Source organism: Phoca vitulina, unplaced genomic scaffold (genome assembly GCF_004348235.1).
Source record: "Phoca vitulina isolate PV1807 unplaced genomic scaffold, GSC_HSeal_1.0 scaffold2, whole genome shotgun sequence".
Lineage (NCBI taxonomy): Eukaryota > Metazoa > Chordata > Mammalia > Carnivora > Phocidae > Phoca > Phoca vitulina.
Window position 1 is genome coordinate 59745481 of NW_022589705.1, and position 15825 is coordinate 59761305.

At 46.1% G+C, this 15825-nt stretch overlaps 1 protein-coding gene across 1 annotated transcript; it reads right to left on the reverse strand.

Moving 5' to 3' along the window:
* Nucleotides 1-1481: 1481 nt before the first annotated feature.
* Nucleotides 1482-9527, reverse strand: GPX7 (glutathione peroxidase 7). The gene is made up of 3 exons (XM_032428893.1): nucleotides 8846-9527; nucleotides 4033-4294; nucleotides 1482-2439 (listed from the first exon to the last, which is right to left on the reverse strand). Exons 1-3 carry the CDS (start codon nucleotides 9203-9205, stop codon nucleotides 2276-2278), a joined length of 786 nt encoding a protein of 261 aa, XP_032284784.1. The 5' UTR covers nucleotides 9206-9527; the 3' UTR covers nucleotides 1482-2275.
* Nucleotides 9528-15825: the final 6298 nt, after the last annotated feature.

The window sequence follows — 15825 nt, forward strand, 5'->3', positions numbered from 1 at the left end:
CTGCCTGTCCCTCTGCCCCTCCCCACTCATGCTCCCTCTCTCTCAAATAAATAAATAAAATCTTAAAAAAAAAAAAAGTTTGGTCTATATTCCTCTCTCCCTCTCACTTAATATTGAAAAATTTTGATAAAAATATTATACTTCTTTATACTGGATTTTTTAAAAAAAGATTTTTATTTTTAAGTAATCTCTACACCCAACATGGGGTATGAACTTACAACCCCAAGATCAAGAGTCACATGCTCCACAGACTGAGCAGCCAGGCACCCCTAGACCAGATTTTTGTGCGTGTGCATGTATTCATTCTGTTTTACAAGTTGCCCTTTTTTCACTTTTGGACAACTTTTTCTATGGTAGCATTTAGAAATTCTAGTTCACTCGTTTTGGGGCCCCTGGCTGGCTCAGTCAGTAGAGCGCGTGACTCTTAGTCTCAGGGTTGTGAGTTCAAGCCCCACATTGGGTGTAGAGATTACTTAAAAATAAAATATTTAAAAAAAATCTAATTCATTCATTTTATTTTAATTTTTTTTTTTAGATTTTAAAAAAATGTTAAGTAATCTCTACACCCAACGTGGGGCTCAAACTCAACCCTGAGACCAAGAGTCTCATGGTCTACTGACTGAGCCAGTCAGGTGCCCCTAATTCATTCATTTTAATAACTGTATTAGTGTACCATTTGGATTTGTACCATAATTCATTATCAGACCATACTGATAGATACAGGGTTGCATCCAATTTTCACTATTATGAACAATGTACATACATATTATTGTACATATATATTTGCAGTTTGGGAGACTTCTAGGATGAGAAATGATGGATCAAAGGACATGAACATTTAGTTTTAAAAGATACTGCCAAATCACCCTCTAAAAACTTGTGCCAGTTCATTGTCCCACCAACAGTTACTATGAATGCCCATTTCCTCACATCCTTACCAACTATGGGTGTTATCATTTAAAAAAATCTTTCCAGGGACACCTGGGTGGCTCAGTCTGCCTTCAGCTCAGGTCCCGCATGGGGCTCCTTGCTCAGTGGGGAGCCTGCTTCTCCCTCTGCCTGCCACTCCCCCTGCTTGGGCACTCTCTCTCTCTCAAATAAATAAAATCTTTAAAAAAAAATCTTTCCAAGTTTAATGAGGCTGAATATCTTCTCATATCCTTATTATCCATCTATATTATTCTATGAATTATCTATTCATATCCTTTGCCTATTTGTTGTTTTTGTTTTTTTTTTTAAGTTCTGTTTGGCTCCTTTTTTTTAATTTATTTTTTTATTTTTTTAAAGATTTTATTTATTTATTTGACAGAGACACAGCGAGAGAGGGAACACAAGCGGAGGTAGTGGGAGAGAGAGAAGCAGGCTTTCCGCCGAGCAGGGAGCCCGATTCGGGGCTCGATCCCAGGACCCTGGGATCATGACCTGAGCCGAAGGCAGACGCTTAACGACTGAGCCACCCAGTGCCCCTCGTTTGCCTATTTGTTATTATAGTGTACTTTTGGTCAGTGAATTCTTATTGGGCAATAATGATTGGCTTGATAAAAAAAATTAGGAAGTCTTTGTACCAAATTGCTAACAGTATTTATTTACCTCCAGGGAGTGAGATATAGAAAATAAGGGGGTATCTTCATTTTTATTTTATATCATCCTGTATTATTTTACAATCTATTTGCATTACTTTTGTAATTTAAAAAAATAATACAGAGGACAACAATTATAACAACAAATAAATCTTTGGCCTGGATTCTCGATGGCTGGAAATTCATGTTGGGCACAAGTTTTTATTGATTACAAGTTATTTTTTGGTTTATATGCAAAAAAAAAAAAAAAAACCAAAACCATTTATTGAATGCCTCCTAGTGAGCTGGCATTGCCCTATGCACTTTCATAGATCTTTCATCCTCATCCTCACAACAGCCCTGTGAGGTAGGAGTTGGTCCCATTTTACAGAGTTCTTAGTAGGCAGGAGATTATTGCTTGATATACTTCTATTTGCCACATGCTTTCATGGGCTAGAGGTTCTTATTGGCTGGTGATTCATTGGTCAAGAGCTATCATTGGCCAAGAGTTCCTATAGGTTGTTCTAAGACTCAATCCAAATACTAGAAATTTTCCCCCATAGGAGTGATAGGGTAGGTGGGATAAAAACGGAGGAAGGAGAGTCCATAGGCCCTCCCTCCAAGCACCATTGAGCACCACTGAGTTTGCTTTGGTCACCCATTCAAGGTGGAGGATGGGGGGTTGGGATGGGACACTGGGAGAGGAGAGAAAGTGGTTATAAGTCTTCTCGCTTCTTCAGGATGAGCTTCCTCACGAGTGCTGTGATCTGGGGCCTGATCTCTTCCACCGACACAGTTGGGTCCCAAGCCCCTACTACCTTTCCATCTGGGGCCACTAGGTACTTCCAGAAGTTCCAGGTGGGCTCCTTCCCAGAAGTCTCTAGAGAAAAAGGAAGAAGGACAGCAAAGTGTGCTTCCCTGTGTCCCCTCTCCTGGAATTCCACTACCAGTGTCCATCCTTCCCTTGAAGCAGTGTTCTATTAGTTAGAATTAACTAAAGAACTTAAAAAAAAATCCTGATGCCCATGGGGCACCTGGGTGGCTCAGTCAGTTAAGCGTCTGCCTTCAGCTCAGGTCATGATCTCGGGGTCCTGGGATCAAGCCTCAAATTGGGCTCCCTGCACAGTGGGGAGTCTGCTTCTCCCTCTCTCTCTCTGCCCCTCCCCCCGCCTGTGCACGCACTCTCTCTTACTCTGTCTCTTTCAAATAAATAAATAAAATCTTTAAAACAAAATAAAATAAAATAAAATCCTGATGCCCAGTCCACCCCCCAGTCTACTTAAATCAGAATCTCTGGTGTTAAGATTCAGGCATCAGTATTATTTAAAAGCTCTCCCGGAGATGCCACTATGGCCCCAAGGTTGAGAACTACTGCTGTAGGATTCTGTGAAATGCTTGATAAAGCAGTATCAGGTCCTCCTTTCTTAATGATCTCAAACTACTGAATAGTCTACACCCTATTCTCAAATGCAATCTTAATGGTTTCCAAATGTTAGTCTGTGGACTGGTTGCATCTGAATCGTGGTGGTGGCGGTATGGTGGGGGTGGTTAAAATAAACAGATTCTTGGGCTCTGATTCAGTAGGTCTCAGTCTAAACCACTTTTAAGAGCTCCCCAGGTGCTTCTAAAACAGTGTTAGGTTTGATCTATAACTATGGGAACTGGAAAGGTACTAATAAAAACAAACGGGGAAAAAAAGCAAATATTAGGATTGACCCATAGAGCAAAATTCAAGTCTGCCTCAGTAAGGGATCTTTTGTTTGCTACACTGTTGTTTTTCATTTACTCCTCCAGGTGAATGCGGGGGTGGTGCTGAGGGATATGAAGGCAGTCAGAAGCATAGAATAGAAGGCAAAAATGGAGCCCCCAACGGAAGAGAAAGGCCCAAGGGAGGAAAGAGGGCCATAATAACAAGCTTGGCCCATGACCCCATCTTGTGGTTCTGAGGCTCCTGGGGGTGCAGAAGGGATCTATTTCTGAAATATTAATATCTGGTATTTTTGGCTCCGAAGGTTTCCCTTCCATGGTCTACAAACTTGGCCCCTAACTTAGGACAGGAGATACCTGTCAGCCATCTTGGTCAGCCTTCTCCAGGCATGTGGCATCCCCTGTCTGTGCCTTGGTTTCCCTATCCTAAGTCCATAAGCTCAACTAATTCACATTGACTAAATCTGAGGGCCCAGTCTCCTTTTAAGAACCTCTGCGTATGAAAACAGGATCCCAGAGAAGTCTGCAAGAGTAACTCTGAGGGAGAACCTCAAGGCAGCGGGACAGGGTGGGGGTTAGGAATATTCTCGGGCAGGAATACATCTCAGCTCATCCTCAAAGATGAGTGCTGGAACAGACCATGAACCTACATGCAGGGGTCTGGAAGGGGCCCCAGGTCACCCAGCCAGCCAGTGGCTTCTGCATGCCCCAGGGAGCCATGACCTCAGCCAGCTACGGGAAGATGAGGGAAAGGATCAGGACTCACGGATCAGGTACTTGAAGGCAGGGTGGGCACCAGTGCCTGTGACCGCGACCTTGCTAAACATGGGGAAAGAAACACTGTAGGTGCGGCGGGCGAAGCTCTCGATCTCCTTGTTGGTATCGGGCTCCTGCTGGCCGAACTGGTTGCAGGGGAAGGCAAGCACATTGAAGTGGTGCGGCCCCAGGTCCCGCTGCAGCTGCTGCAAGGCTCGGTAGTGCTGGTCCGTGAAGCCGCACTCGCTAGCCACGTTCACCACCAGGGACACCTGGATGGCAAAAACAAAACCCAGACACATACACAACCCAGTGACGAGTCATGCACTTGTACAAGACCTGACATGCCCACACGGTGACCCCCCCCAACAATTAATGCTTTCTCATGTATACAAGGGCACAATGTATACATACATAAGCGTGCAACCCTCTCACAGATACATGAACACATGCATGCAGGCACAAATGAAATCAAACATGCAGGGGCTTACAGATATGTGTGCATACACATACATGAACATTAATGAGAATAAGAATACAATATCCATAAATGGGGATGCATATGCCCCAAGATACAAAAACACATCAGCGCACATCACACATGCCCACAAACACAACACATACACAGAGAGAGGTGCACACGCTGGTGAGCTCACATCACGAGGTAATGTAGGGGAGGAGAAAGGCAGATCTGGGTTCAATTTCTGGCTCAGTCAACTGGCACTCATCACTTTACATGGTCTCCCTTGTAATAAACCCACTGTGAACCCACTGAAGGCAGGAGCTATGTCTGCTTCATGCCTGGGCTTGACATATGGAAAAGAAAGCAGAAAGTGTGTGCTGAATGAGTAAGTTAATGTGCACACATACACAGTCACCTGCATGGGTATATAGACAGACATCGGTTTTCTTCATAAAAGGACCCCATGGCAATCCATCCCATTTTGCCCTTCTCCCTCCAGCACACAAATATCACTTTCTTGAGTCACTAGACTAATCCTTAAATTTATTATCACCTTATAATAAATGCATTTATTTATAGCCTTTAGGTGGTAAATACAAAGCTGGCTGATGGAACTCAATTATAATACTGCAATTAGAACTTTGGCACCAAGGCTGTTTTTAGCTTCTAGTTATACATTGTTAAAGAATTCTTAAATCTTACCCTGTGTCTGGGCAGCCCAGCCCCATCCCTTTGGCCACTTTTTTGGAAGAGCAGGGATTATACTAGCTGGCTCGGTAAAGAGGGCCACTCCCAGAGGCAGCCTGGCACTGGACATGCACAGGCACAAACTGCTCAGGCTACACAGGGTTTCTCAACCTCAGCACTATGGACATTCTGGGCCAGATAATTCTTTATTATGCAGGGGCTGTCCTATTCATTCTAGGAAGTTTAGCATCATCCCTGGCCTCTACCCACTGGATGTCTAGTTTTGACAGTCAAAAATGTCTCCAAACATTGCTGTATGTCTCCTAGAGTAGTTGAGAACTACTTGGCTAGATGATGAGAACTGTTGAGTTATAACTCCCCTACCCTGCCTTCACCAGATAAGGAAGGACCCATCCTATGGGGCCACGGGCCATTAGGACAACCTCCCTCATTTGTGTCAGCATGTCATATTCTGCCTGTGGTGGTAAGAAACTAGGACCCTTAACTCCCTTCCCTAGTTAGCGGTCTTCCTCTTCTCTGCTGGATCCCTGGGCAATGAGAACATTAAAGGTTGCTTATTTTTAACCTACATCTTATGCGTCTGCCCACGCTTTTGGAAGGAGGGAACTTCTGCTTCAAGTTCCATACCTGAAACCAAAAAGTTTATCCTTAAAGTGACCAAAACAAGGATAGACAGACACACCCAAATACACATAGTTAATTTACATATATGTATATCCAAACATAGATATAGACTCAGGTGTACACATAGAGTAAACAAATCATTTGCACACACGATACACTCAGGCCCACATGTACATAAGCTCACACCCTAGACAAGCACATTCGCAGGTGGTCACCTATTCATCCATACTCAACACTGGTCTAAATGACAGCCTTCCCATATAGCCTGAGGGCACAAACCAAACAATCTTGCTCATGGCTTTGTCTCCAGGGTTGGACCCAGTGCCACGCAGGTACTGGGAGCCAGTGAACCTTTTTCAATTTTTTAAAAAGACTGTGGTAAAATACACATAATGAGCCAGTAATTATTTACAAGTGAATGAATGACTCTACTGTCTAAATGGTAGATCCAGCTTGGGTTAACTCACAGAATCCTTTACAGCTTCCCTGGACTGACTGTTCCTGGTTTCCATTTAAACCTGGCAGTTAAGGGCTTGGGCTTTGGAGCTGGACTGCCTGGGTTCAAATTCTGACTCTATCTCTTAGTAGGTATGTGACTTTGTCCTTTTTGTTTGTTTCAATTTCTTTCGGATTGATTTCTTGGCTTCTCACTCCCATGCTTTTAAGGATTTACCAATGACCTAGAGTATTAAAACACTCAGAATTCTGGGATCACTTCTCTGGGTCATTTTTCTCCAGGATTTCTCTTCCTCACATTCTGAGTGCCTCATTACTTCTGAAAATAAATAGACTTTGTTTTATTTATGTCTTAGCACTTAGTACCACTATACGAGGAATTACCTTGTTCATTTCTCTGTTCCTGTTTATTGTCTCTCTCTTTTCCATTTCATAAGCTCTATTAAAGTGGAAACTTGTCTGTTTTGTTCACCACTGTATCCCAAGGACTGGCCTAGTACTTAGCATACAGTAGGTGCTCAATAATAATGAATTAATCAATAGCAGAGCTGGTCAAGTGCTAATCTGGGACTCTCTGTCAAGCTGCACTAGAAGGAAGGAGAGACCTGAGTGGGAATGGGCCCTACTCTTACAGGTTCTTTGTCCTCAGTCCTGAATGAGTTTCCTGCTGGGGCCCACCAAACACAGGTACAGAGCACGGTACCAAGTGCTTCTGATGTAGGAAAATGTTGAGGTTCGGAGCTGACAGCCAAGAAAGAATTCTTGAGATGTCTTTGGTGCAAAAAGGTGCTTTTATTCAAGCACGAGGACAGGACCAATGGGCAGAAAGAGCTGCTCTGGGGTCATGAGGAGTGGCTGATTATATACTTTCAAGTTGAGAGGGGGTTAGGGATAGCACAAGCCTCCAAGGTAATTTGGAAACAAGGTTTCCAGGATCCTGAGGGGGCTAGCTGTTGTTGGGAAAAGGTCATTTATTACTGTTTAGTAAAAATTCAGTCATGAGACCCTTCAGATGTGTATCAGTGGGTCATTGGCTTGGAGGATGATTGCTAACATCTATCTTGGAGGGTAGAGATACAGGAAGTTTCCAAAGAAATTTTTATATGTTAAAGTAGATTCACAGGATCCTGGGGGGTCAGGCTAAGATTGCCTTTTGTCCTTAGCAAAGTGTCAGCGAGGCAGCTGAATTCCTAGAAGAAGGTCACTCTACCTGTTTCAAGACTTGTCGATGGGCTGTAGGCAGTAAGGAAATTTAATTTTTTCTTTTGCCTTTGTTTCCCACATCACTTCCACACTGTCATCTCATTTGAAATTCACAACACCTTGGGGGACAATCAGGACAAGGAATATTACCCCCAGGACTCCCAGCGTAACTGGGCATTTTAAGGTTTAGAAAGTGCTTTCTTCACTAAAGACTTCCTCCCAGGAGAAGAATGCTGATAGCCATTTTTGTGTGGTCCTTCCAAATCTGGATGCTGTACCTATGTGTCCATTACCAACTCCTCACCTTTCCCACACCAAGGCCCTACCTAGGTTCATCTTTTTTTCTTCTTCTTTTTGTCTCAGGTCCATCTTGAGAAATGGACTTTGAGCGCTCTTCATTACACACAGTGCAGTATCTAGGCCTCTGAATATAGTGTTCTAGGCTCCTCGGGCGGTACCTACTCATTTCAGCCTCATCTTCTACCACTAAGCCTCATGCTTTATACTCCTGCAAGCAGAATGCTTGAAGCCCACACATCCCTCCTCCATCCTTCCTGCTGTTTGCTTCTGAGCCTTGGTATGAACAGTTCTTTGCCTGGAATGCTCTTCTCGGTCTTGCCAAAACTCACTCTTGTTTCAAAGACTCACCCAGGCACATTTTCCCTCTGAGTCCTCTCTCAGCTGAGATTCCCTCTTGATAAGGAGACAGCAGTTAGCCTGGGTGACTCTTGTAGCTCAGCCCCAGCTGCCATCTTAGGAGTTTGCCTAGAGAAGTCCACAGATGGATGGGTGATTCTCCTCCAAGCTCTGTGCTTTCTAGAGCTGTGTGACCCTATGCAAATACCTTCCTTTCCTCTAGTGTCCTGTCTAAAGGAAGATCTGTGTAAGGTCCCCGTGCATCTGAACTGATAACTGCCCCCTGCACTGCACATTCATTTTCACAATGCTCACATTGGACTCAATATCAGCAACAATCCCAGCTCCCGGACGCGGAAACTGGGGGTGGGAGAGACAAAGGCGGCAGGATGCTAGGGTTTCTTTCCGACCCGTGCATGACAAAGGCTGGGCCGAGGCGAGCAGCCTCTGCGAGAGGTCCGGACTCCAAAGCCCAAAGTCGCTGGGAGGGAAATCGGCGTCGGCTGGGAGAGTTTCGGGTTTCACTGCGCGCCGGGGCCCTGCCACGTCGTCGCGGGACAGACCCAGCGCAGGATCTGGGGGCGCCGCACCCCGTGGGGAATGCCTGGGATGGTGGGAGCCAGGGCACGGCTGCGGAGCCCCCTCGGAGCCACACACGCACGGTCGCGGGCCGCGGGGCTCGAGCACCAGGCCCTGTCGGGGCGGCGCCGAGGCCCCGCGGGCGGACACTCACCGAGCCGCGGTACTTCTCCAGTGACACCAACTTGCCCCGGATGTTGACCGCCTTGAAGTCGTAGAAGTCCTGTTCCCGCTGAGCGCAGACCGCGGCCGACAGGAGCAGCCACGCCGCCACCACTGCAGCCACCATGACTGGCTCCCGAGCTGGCGGCGCTGCGAGGGCAAAATCGAGGCGGGGGGACCCAGCGTGGGGGGCGGGCGGAGGCGGCTCCGGCGCCAGGCGGCTGGGGACGCTGGACGCGCCCCCTCGCCTTCTGCCCCGCTGGCGCTGGAGCACCCGGCTCTGGACCTCAGTCTCCCCGCCTGCACCGCGGGAGCGTCCGACTGCGCGCCGGTTCTCCGACCCCAGAGTCATGGTTTGGGGATTCTGACCACTGAGACCATTCTGAGCAGTTGCGGTGAGGCTCCGTCTCGTTGCAGGATGCGGCGACTTGGTAGGGAAAGGAAGGTAAAAAACTGGATCTGAGAGCTCGACTTTTAATGAGCTCAGTGGCCTTAAGCTGGTCACGCCACTTCTCTGGGCTTCAGCTTCTCCATCCGTTCAGTGGAGCTAGCTAGCCTCCCTTCTGACGCACCCGGACAATATAGAATGGGAGTAATAGAAAAATGGAGGTGAAATTGACGGGAGAAAAAGAAACAAAGGCCAGACTTTGCTGCTGCTGGGGGTCTGCAGGCAGAATCCCTGACGCTTACGGATTGTAACACTCCTACAGCTCTCTCAAGGACTTCCTTTATTGCTTTACCTTATAGCTTTGCTCTTATTAGTGTCACTTTCCCCGATAGCTGTAAACACTCGCCAAGATATATTTGCAATTACCTCCTGAGCATATGGCCCACTGATAGACATCTGAAGGGTCTCATGACTGATGTTTTACTAGGCAGTAGTAAATAAACTTATCTTAGCAGCAGCTAGCCCCCTCAAGGTCCTGAAAGCTTTACTTCCAAATTCCTTAGAGACTGTCGCCATCCCTAACCCCCACTAACTAAAAAGGGTATCATCAGTCACTCCTCACAACCCCAGTGCAGCTCTTTCTGTCCACAGGTCCTATCCCCGTGCCTTAATAAAACCACCTTTTTGCACCGAAAACGTCTCAAGAATTCTTTCTTGACTGGTTGCTCCTGGTCCATATCACTTCAAAATGCTTTGTCAGCTGAATGGTGCCTACAAACTTTAGGTGAATGAATATATGTTCCCTGAAAGAGATGGCATGGAGAAAGGGAAGAGAAGACAGAGGGCCTGTTGCAGGTTGGATTTTGGGGAAGCAGATTCTGAAATGGAGGTTACCGTGAAGGAATTTATGAGGGCGCACCCTTGGAATCAACACCTGTGGAAGGGAGGGAGGGAACAGGAGTGGGCCCAAGTCCAGAGCTCCTTGCAGGCCCAAGGACAGTCTTGGCTGACCCCATGCAGACTCTGGAGCTAGAATGGCCCATCAGAGTAGGCCCCAGATAAGCTAAAATGGCCAGGCCAGGGCTTTATATCCCTGCTTCACCAGTCGCTGGATGGGGGCCATCTGGGAAGGGGCGTGACGGGAGCCAAGGTGACTCTGTCCCTGGAGGGGCCGATACTCAAAGGCTTTCCACTGACAGCCCTCCCAGCAGTTGGTGTCTCAGCTGTTAACTGATGGGGAATCTGAGCGGCACATCACAGTGTCTCCCATACTCAGAAAACCCTGACTGAGCCCCACAAAGTGCCCAGCATGGTGCTGGGTGCTGATGCTGTACTAGTTCTTCGGGAGCTCACAGGCTGCTGTGAGAGTGTAGCCGGGGCGCAGGGGTGCAAGAGCACCTGGCTCCAGGGGCCCCAAACAGACCAAGTTGGGCCACTTGTTACTGACAAAATCCAAAGGCAAAGAGATGACTGGTGGTGCAACGAGAAAGGAGTTTATTTCAGTAAGGCCAACACCGGGAAGACAGAGGACTAGAGTCTCGAAGACGGTCTCCAAAGTGCCAAAAATACTTCCAGGTTTATATATGGAAAATGTGGGGCAAAAGTGGGTGGGTACATGTAGGTAGGCAGTGGCAGTCAAATTGATCATTGTCTTGGAGTCAGTCATGGTCAGGGTCTTGCTGGCTCAGGGCAGTCCTGATTGCTTGAAGGGGTGGCTTGGGTCCCTTTGCCTGGAAGGTCTTCCATCTGAGCCAAGAGACAAACTGGAAAAAAGAACCCAAGTGGAAAATTCGAGGTCAAAATGGAGGCAGCCGAAGTCCTCTTTCATGAGAAACCAGGTAAACTGGAGATTTGATGTAATGTGGTAAGGGCTAAGCACTCCTACAGCCACTCAACAAACACTTATTGTCTATGCCAGGTTCTGCTCTAGGTGCCTCTTAGGCAGTGATGAACAAGACAGCATAGTCCCTACCCAGGGGGAGACAGGTATTAACTAATTCATAAATAGGTCTATAATTACTACTGTGTTAAGTACCACCTAAACTAGCCTGGTGGGGGAAGGGGAGGTAGGCAAGGAGGGCTTCCCAGAGGAAAGAAAGTTTGAGCTGCACTCTGAAGAGTAAGTAGAAAGTAGCCAGTTGAAGCAAGGAAGCAAGTGCAAAGGTCCTGAGGGAGAGAGAAACACGGTGCATTGAGAAGCAAAGAAGGCTAGTCTGGCTGGAGCAGAGAGAGCAAAGGGTGAGAGAGGAAGGTACTGTGGCAGGTAAGGGTGAGGTCACACAGTACCAGGTAGGCCACAGTAAAGAGCACAAGCAGGGGGGCAGCAGGGAGAGGGAGAAGCAGATTCCCGACTGAGCAGGGAGCCCGACGCAGGGCTTGATTCCAGGACCCTGGGATCATTACCTGAGCTGAAGGCATTTAACATTTTAAGGGTTAGGAATATAGTAGTTAATAGGACAGACCAAAAATGGTCTTTAAGCCAAGAAATGAGGGTGATGGGTTATTGTTGTTATTTATGTATCTTTTTTTTTTCCTTTTAGAAGGGGAGAGAGGAGGGGCAAAGGGAAAGAAAGAATCTTAAGCAGGCTCCACACCCAGCATGGGTCTTGAATCATGACCCTGAGATCAGGACCTGAGCTGAAATCAAGAGTCAACGCTTAGCTGACTGAGCCACGCAGGTGCCCACTGTTGTTGTTATTTAAAGCAGGGGAGTCTAAGGATGTAGAAAGATCCCTCTGGATGTTCCAAAGAGAGTGGATAGAAACAGGAAAGAGCACATGTGTTCTAGGCACTGAGGTAAAGGAAACTCTGGGTTTTTAAGGCCTAGAGGCAGTTGCTAACTTAGTAGTCAGGAGAGTCTTCCTGGAGGTGGTAACACTAGAATCCTGTCTTCAAAGAGGAGTGGGAATTCTCCAGTTTGGGGAAGGAGAGGGCAAAATGTCAGCCTGAGAGAGCAGGGTCTGTGAAGGCACAGAGTCTTCACAAGAGTCAGTAAATATATTTATTTTTCTTAAACCTTCTGGTGACTTTTATTACTTGTCTATGCTAGAATCTGATATGAGATGCTATTGATTTTCGCTATCAGTGTATAGTTTGTCATTTTATTTTCAGTCCACTATGAGTTTTTTGTGTTTTTGAAAGAGCACCACTATTTCCAGGTGGTGTATCTATATAAGTGGGAGACCCATGGGCACACACAAATGCACACACAGTTAGCTGAGTGCCTGAAAGGGTAAGGGACTCACTCCTGGATATCCTGTACTCCTCTTCCCAATAATAAGCTCAAAGAAGCTTTTTATGGGTATTTAGAATACTCATTAATGTTTTGTTCATTCCTCAAATTATTGATCACCTACTATCTACAAAACACATTTTTTTTTCCAAGATTGTATTTATTTATTTGACAGAGAGAGTGAGAGAGCACAAGCAGGGGGGCAGCAGAGGGAGAGGGAGAAGCAGATTCCCGACTGAGCAGGGAGCCCGACGCAGGGCTTGATTCCAGGACCCTGGGATCATTACCTGAGCTGAAGGCAGATGCTTAACTGACTGAACCACCCAGGCACCCCAACAAAACACATTTTAAGGGTTAGGAATATAGTAGTTAATAGGACAGACCAAAAAAAAAAAAAAGACAATAGTTCTTGAACTTACATTCTCGTAGGGGGAAAAAGAATAATAACTAAAATGTATAATATGAAGCATATAGTACATTAGATGGTGGTAACTGGGGAGAGGGATAGAGAATGTGGTGGTGAAGGGAGGGTGGGGGAGTGGGAGGGATTTTGCAACTTTAATTCAAATGATCAGGAGGCCTCACTGAGAAGGTGGCATTTGAGCAAAGACCTGAAGAAAGAGAGCAATGGGGAGAATTAGTAGAAGAGCGACATTCCAAATACAGGAAACAGCAAGTCCACAGGCCCTGTAGCAGGAGCATGCAGGTGTGTTTGGAGAACAGCAAAGAGGCTAGTGTGGCTGGAGTGGAGCGGATGAGGGGAAGAGTAGCAGGGGATGATGCTAGAGAGGTAATGGGATGGGAGCAGGCCGATACCGCAGGGCCTTACAAGCCATTGTAAAGACATTGGCTTGGAATCTGAGATGTTAAGCCATTAAAGAGTTTTAAGCAGGTGGGACTCCTTGGTGGCTCAGTCCATTGAGCATCTGACTCTTAATTTCGGCTCAGGTCATGATTTCAGAGTCGTGGTGATATAGTTTTAGAATGTTGGTGAGGTCTGGAGCCAATGGCCAAGAAAGAATTCTTGAGACATCTTTGGTGCAAAAAAGGTGGTTTTATTAAAGCCCCGGGACAGGACTCAGTGGGCAGAAAGAGGTGCTGCCCTGGGGTTCTGAGGGGTGACTGATTATATACATAAGGAAAAGGGAGGTTTTCAGAAGAACTTTTGTGGCTCAGATGGTTAAGCCTCTACCTTCGCTTGGGTCATAATCCCAGGATCCTGGGATTGAGCCACATCGGGCTCCCTGCTCAGCAGGAAGCCTGCTTTTCCCTCTCCCTCCTCTACTGTTCCCCCTGCTTGTGCTCTCTCCCTCTCTCTGTCAAATAAATAAATAAAATTAAAAAAAAAAAAAAGAACTTTTGTATGCTAAAGAGGACCTACAAAATACTAGAGGCCTTGTCCTTGTCAAGTTAAGGTGGTTTTTCCCTCTAGTAAAGCATTAACATTAAGATAGTTGGGAATTTCCTTCTGGAAGTTAGGTTATTGGTAACAATGCTTTTTTTCTTGTAAATCCCTAAGACGTTTGTAACTGAGGGAGACTCCTGGTTTACTGGACTGTGATCTCTATCAGTTAACCATTTGTTTTTCCTTCCCTTAGCTTTAGGGCAGCCAGGAGTTCCTGAGGAATGTCACGTATAGCCCCCCTGGGAGTGGGGGGATTGCGGAGTGTCAGCTTGTGTTTCGCCCTCAGCTTGCCTTCTGCTCCCTCATCAGTGGGACTGAGCCCAGCACGGAGCTCTGTGCTCGGCTTGGAGTCTGCTTGTCCCTCTCCCTCTGCTCCTCCCCCTCTCGTGCTTTCTCTCTCGCACGTGTGTGGGCACATGTGCGCACGCGGTTTCTCACTCTCAAATAAATAAGTAAAGTCTTTTAAAAAAAAATGAAAAAAGAAAAAAAAGAGTTTTAAGCAGGGGAATGGCATTTCTAATTCATATTTTAACAGAATCACTCTGACTGCAGCACTGAAGTAAGGAGACCAGTCAGGAGGCTTTTGCAATAATCCATGTGAAGGAAAACGTAGGCTTAGACTAGAGTGATGGCAGTGGAGGTGGTGCAGAGTGGTCAGATTCTAAATACATTTTGAAAGTAGAGGCAAAAGGATTTCCTGATAATTCGATGTAGGGTATGAGAGAAAGAGAAGAGTTGTGGATGACTTTTTAAGGTTTTGCCCAGAGCAACTGGAAAAATTAAGTTTTGCCATTAATTGAAATGAAGATGCCTACAATGGCAACTGGTTTGGGATGGAAAATCAAGAGCTCAGTTCTGGAGTTGCTTATTAGTAGTGGTATGCTGGTAAATGTTTGACAACTGGTTCTCCAAGGAAAAAAGGGGTGTGTGTGTGTGTGTGTGTGTGTGTGTATGCCTATATAAATTTATTATAAATGGACATATAGCACACAATTCACAAATAATAAAATTAGTAGTTCTCCATCTGTGGGAGATACATTCCAAGACCCACAGCAGATGTCTGAATCCAAGGGTAGTACTGAACCCTATATAAAACTGTGTTTTGGGGGGCGCCTGGGTGGCTCAGTCGGTTAAGCAGCTGCCTTCGGCTCAGGTCATGATCCTGGGGTCCTGGGATCGAGCCCCACATCCGGCTCCCTGCTCAGCGGAGAGCCTGCTTCTCCCTCTCCCTCTGCCTGCCATTCTGCCTACTTGTGCTTTCTATCTCTCTGTCAAATAAAGAAAGAAAATCTTTTAAAAAAAACAAAACAAAACAATTATGTTTTGGTATGCCTGCGTGGCTCAGTTGTTTAAGCATCTGAATCTTGATTTCAGCTCAGGTCATGATCTCAGTGTCGTGGGATTGAGCCATGTTAGACTCCGTGCTCAATGGGGAGTCAGCTTCTCTTCCTTTCCCTCCGCCCCCCTAAAGAAAACAAAACAAAACTGTTTTTTTCCTGTACATACATACCTGAGAGAGTTTAATTTATAAAATAGGCACAGTAAGAGATTAACAAGTACAAATAATAAAATAGAACAATTATAACAATATAGTATAAAAGTTACGTGAATGTGGTCCTCTCAAAACATCTTGTACTGTGTTTGTAGTCAGGGCGCAGGGGTGCAAGAGCCCCTGGCTCCAGGGGCCCAAACAGACTGAGTTTGGCCACTTGTTGCTGACAAAATCCAAAGGCAGAGAGATGAATGGTGGTCAAACAAGAAAGGAGTTTATTTCAGAGAGGCCAACACTGGGAAGACAGAGGACTAGTGTGTCTCAAAGCCTGTCTCCAAAGTGTGGAAAATATTTATAGGTTTCTATAAGGAAAATGTGGGACGGTGTGGGTGGGTACATGCAGGTGCACAGTAAAGGTCAGGTTGATCATTATCTTGAGGTCAATCACCGGCAGG

Bases quoted from the DNA above. Each gene is read 5' to 3' on its own strand.
- GPX7 (XM_032428893.1), bottom strand. From the start codon at position 9,205: ATGACTCTGGGGTCGGAGAACCGGCGCGCAGTCGGACGCTCCCGCGGT. The intron at 4,295-8,845 runs GTGAGTGTCCGC...TTTGCCATCCAG, and splicing joins TGGAGAAGTACCGCGGCTCG to GTGTCCCTGGTGGTGAACGT. The intron at 2,440-4,032 runs GTGAGTCCTGAT...CTTTTTCTCTAG, and splicing joins TGCCTTCAAGTACCTGATCC to AGACTTCTGGGAAGGAGCCC.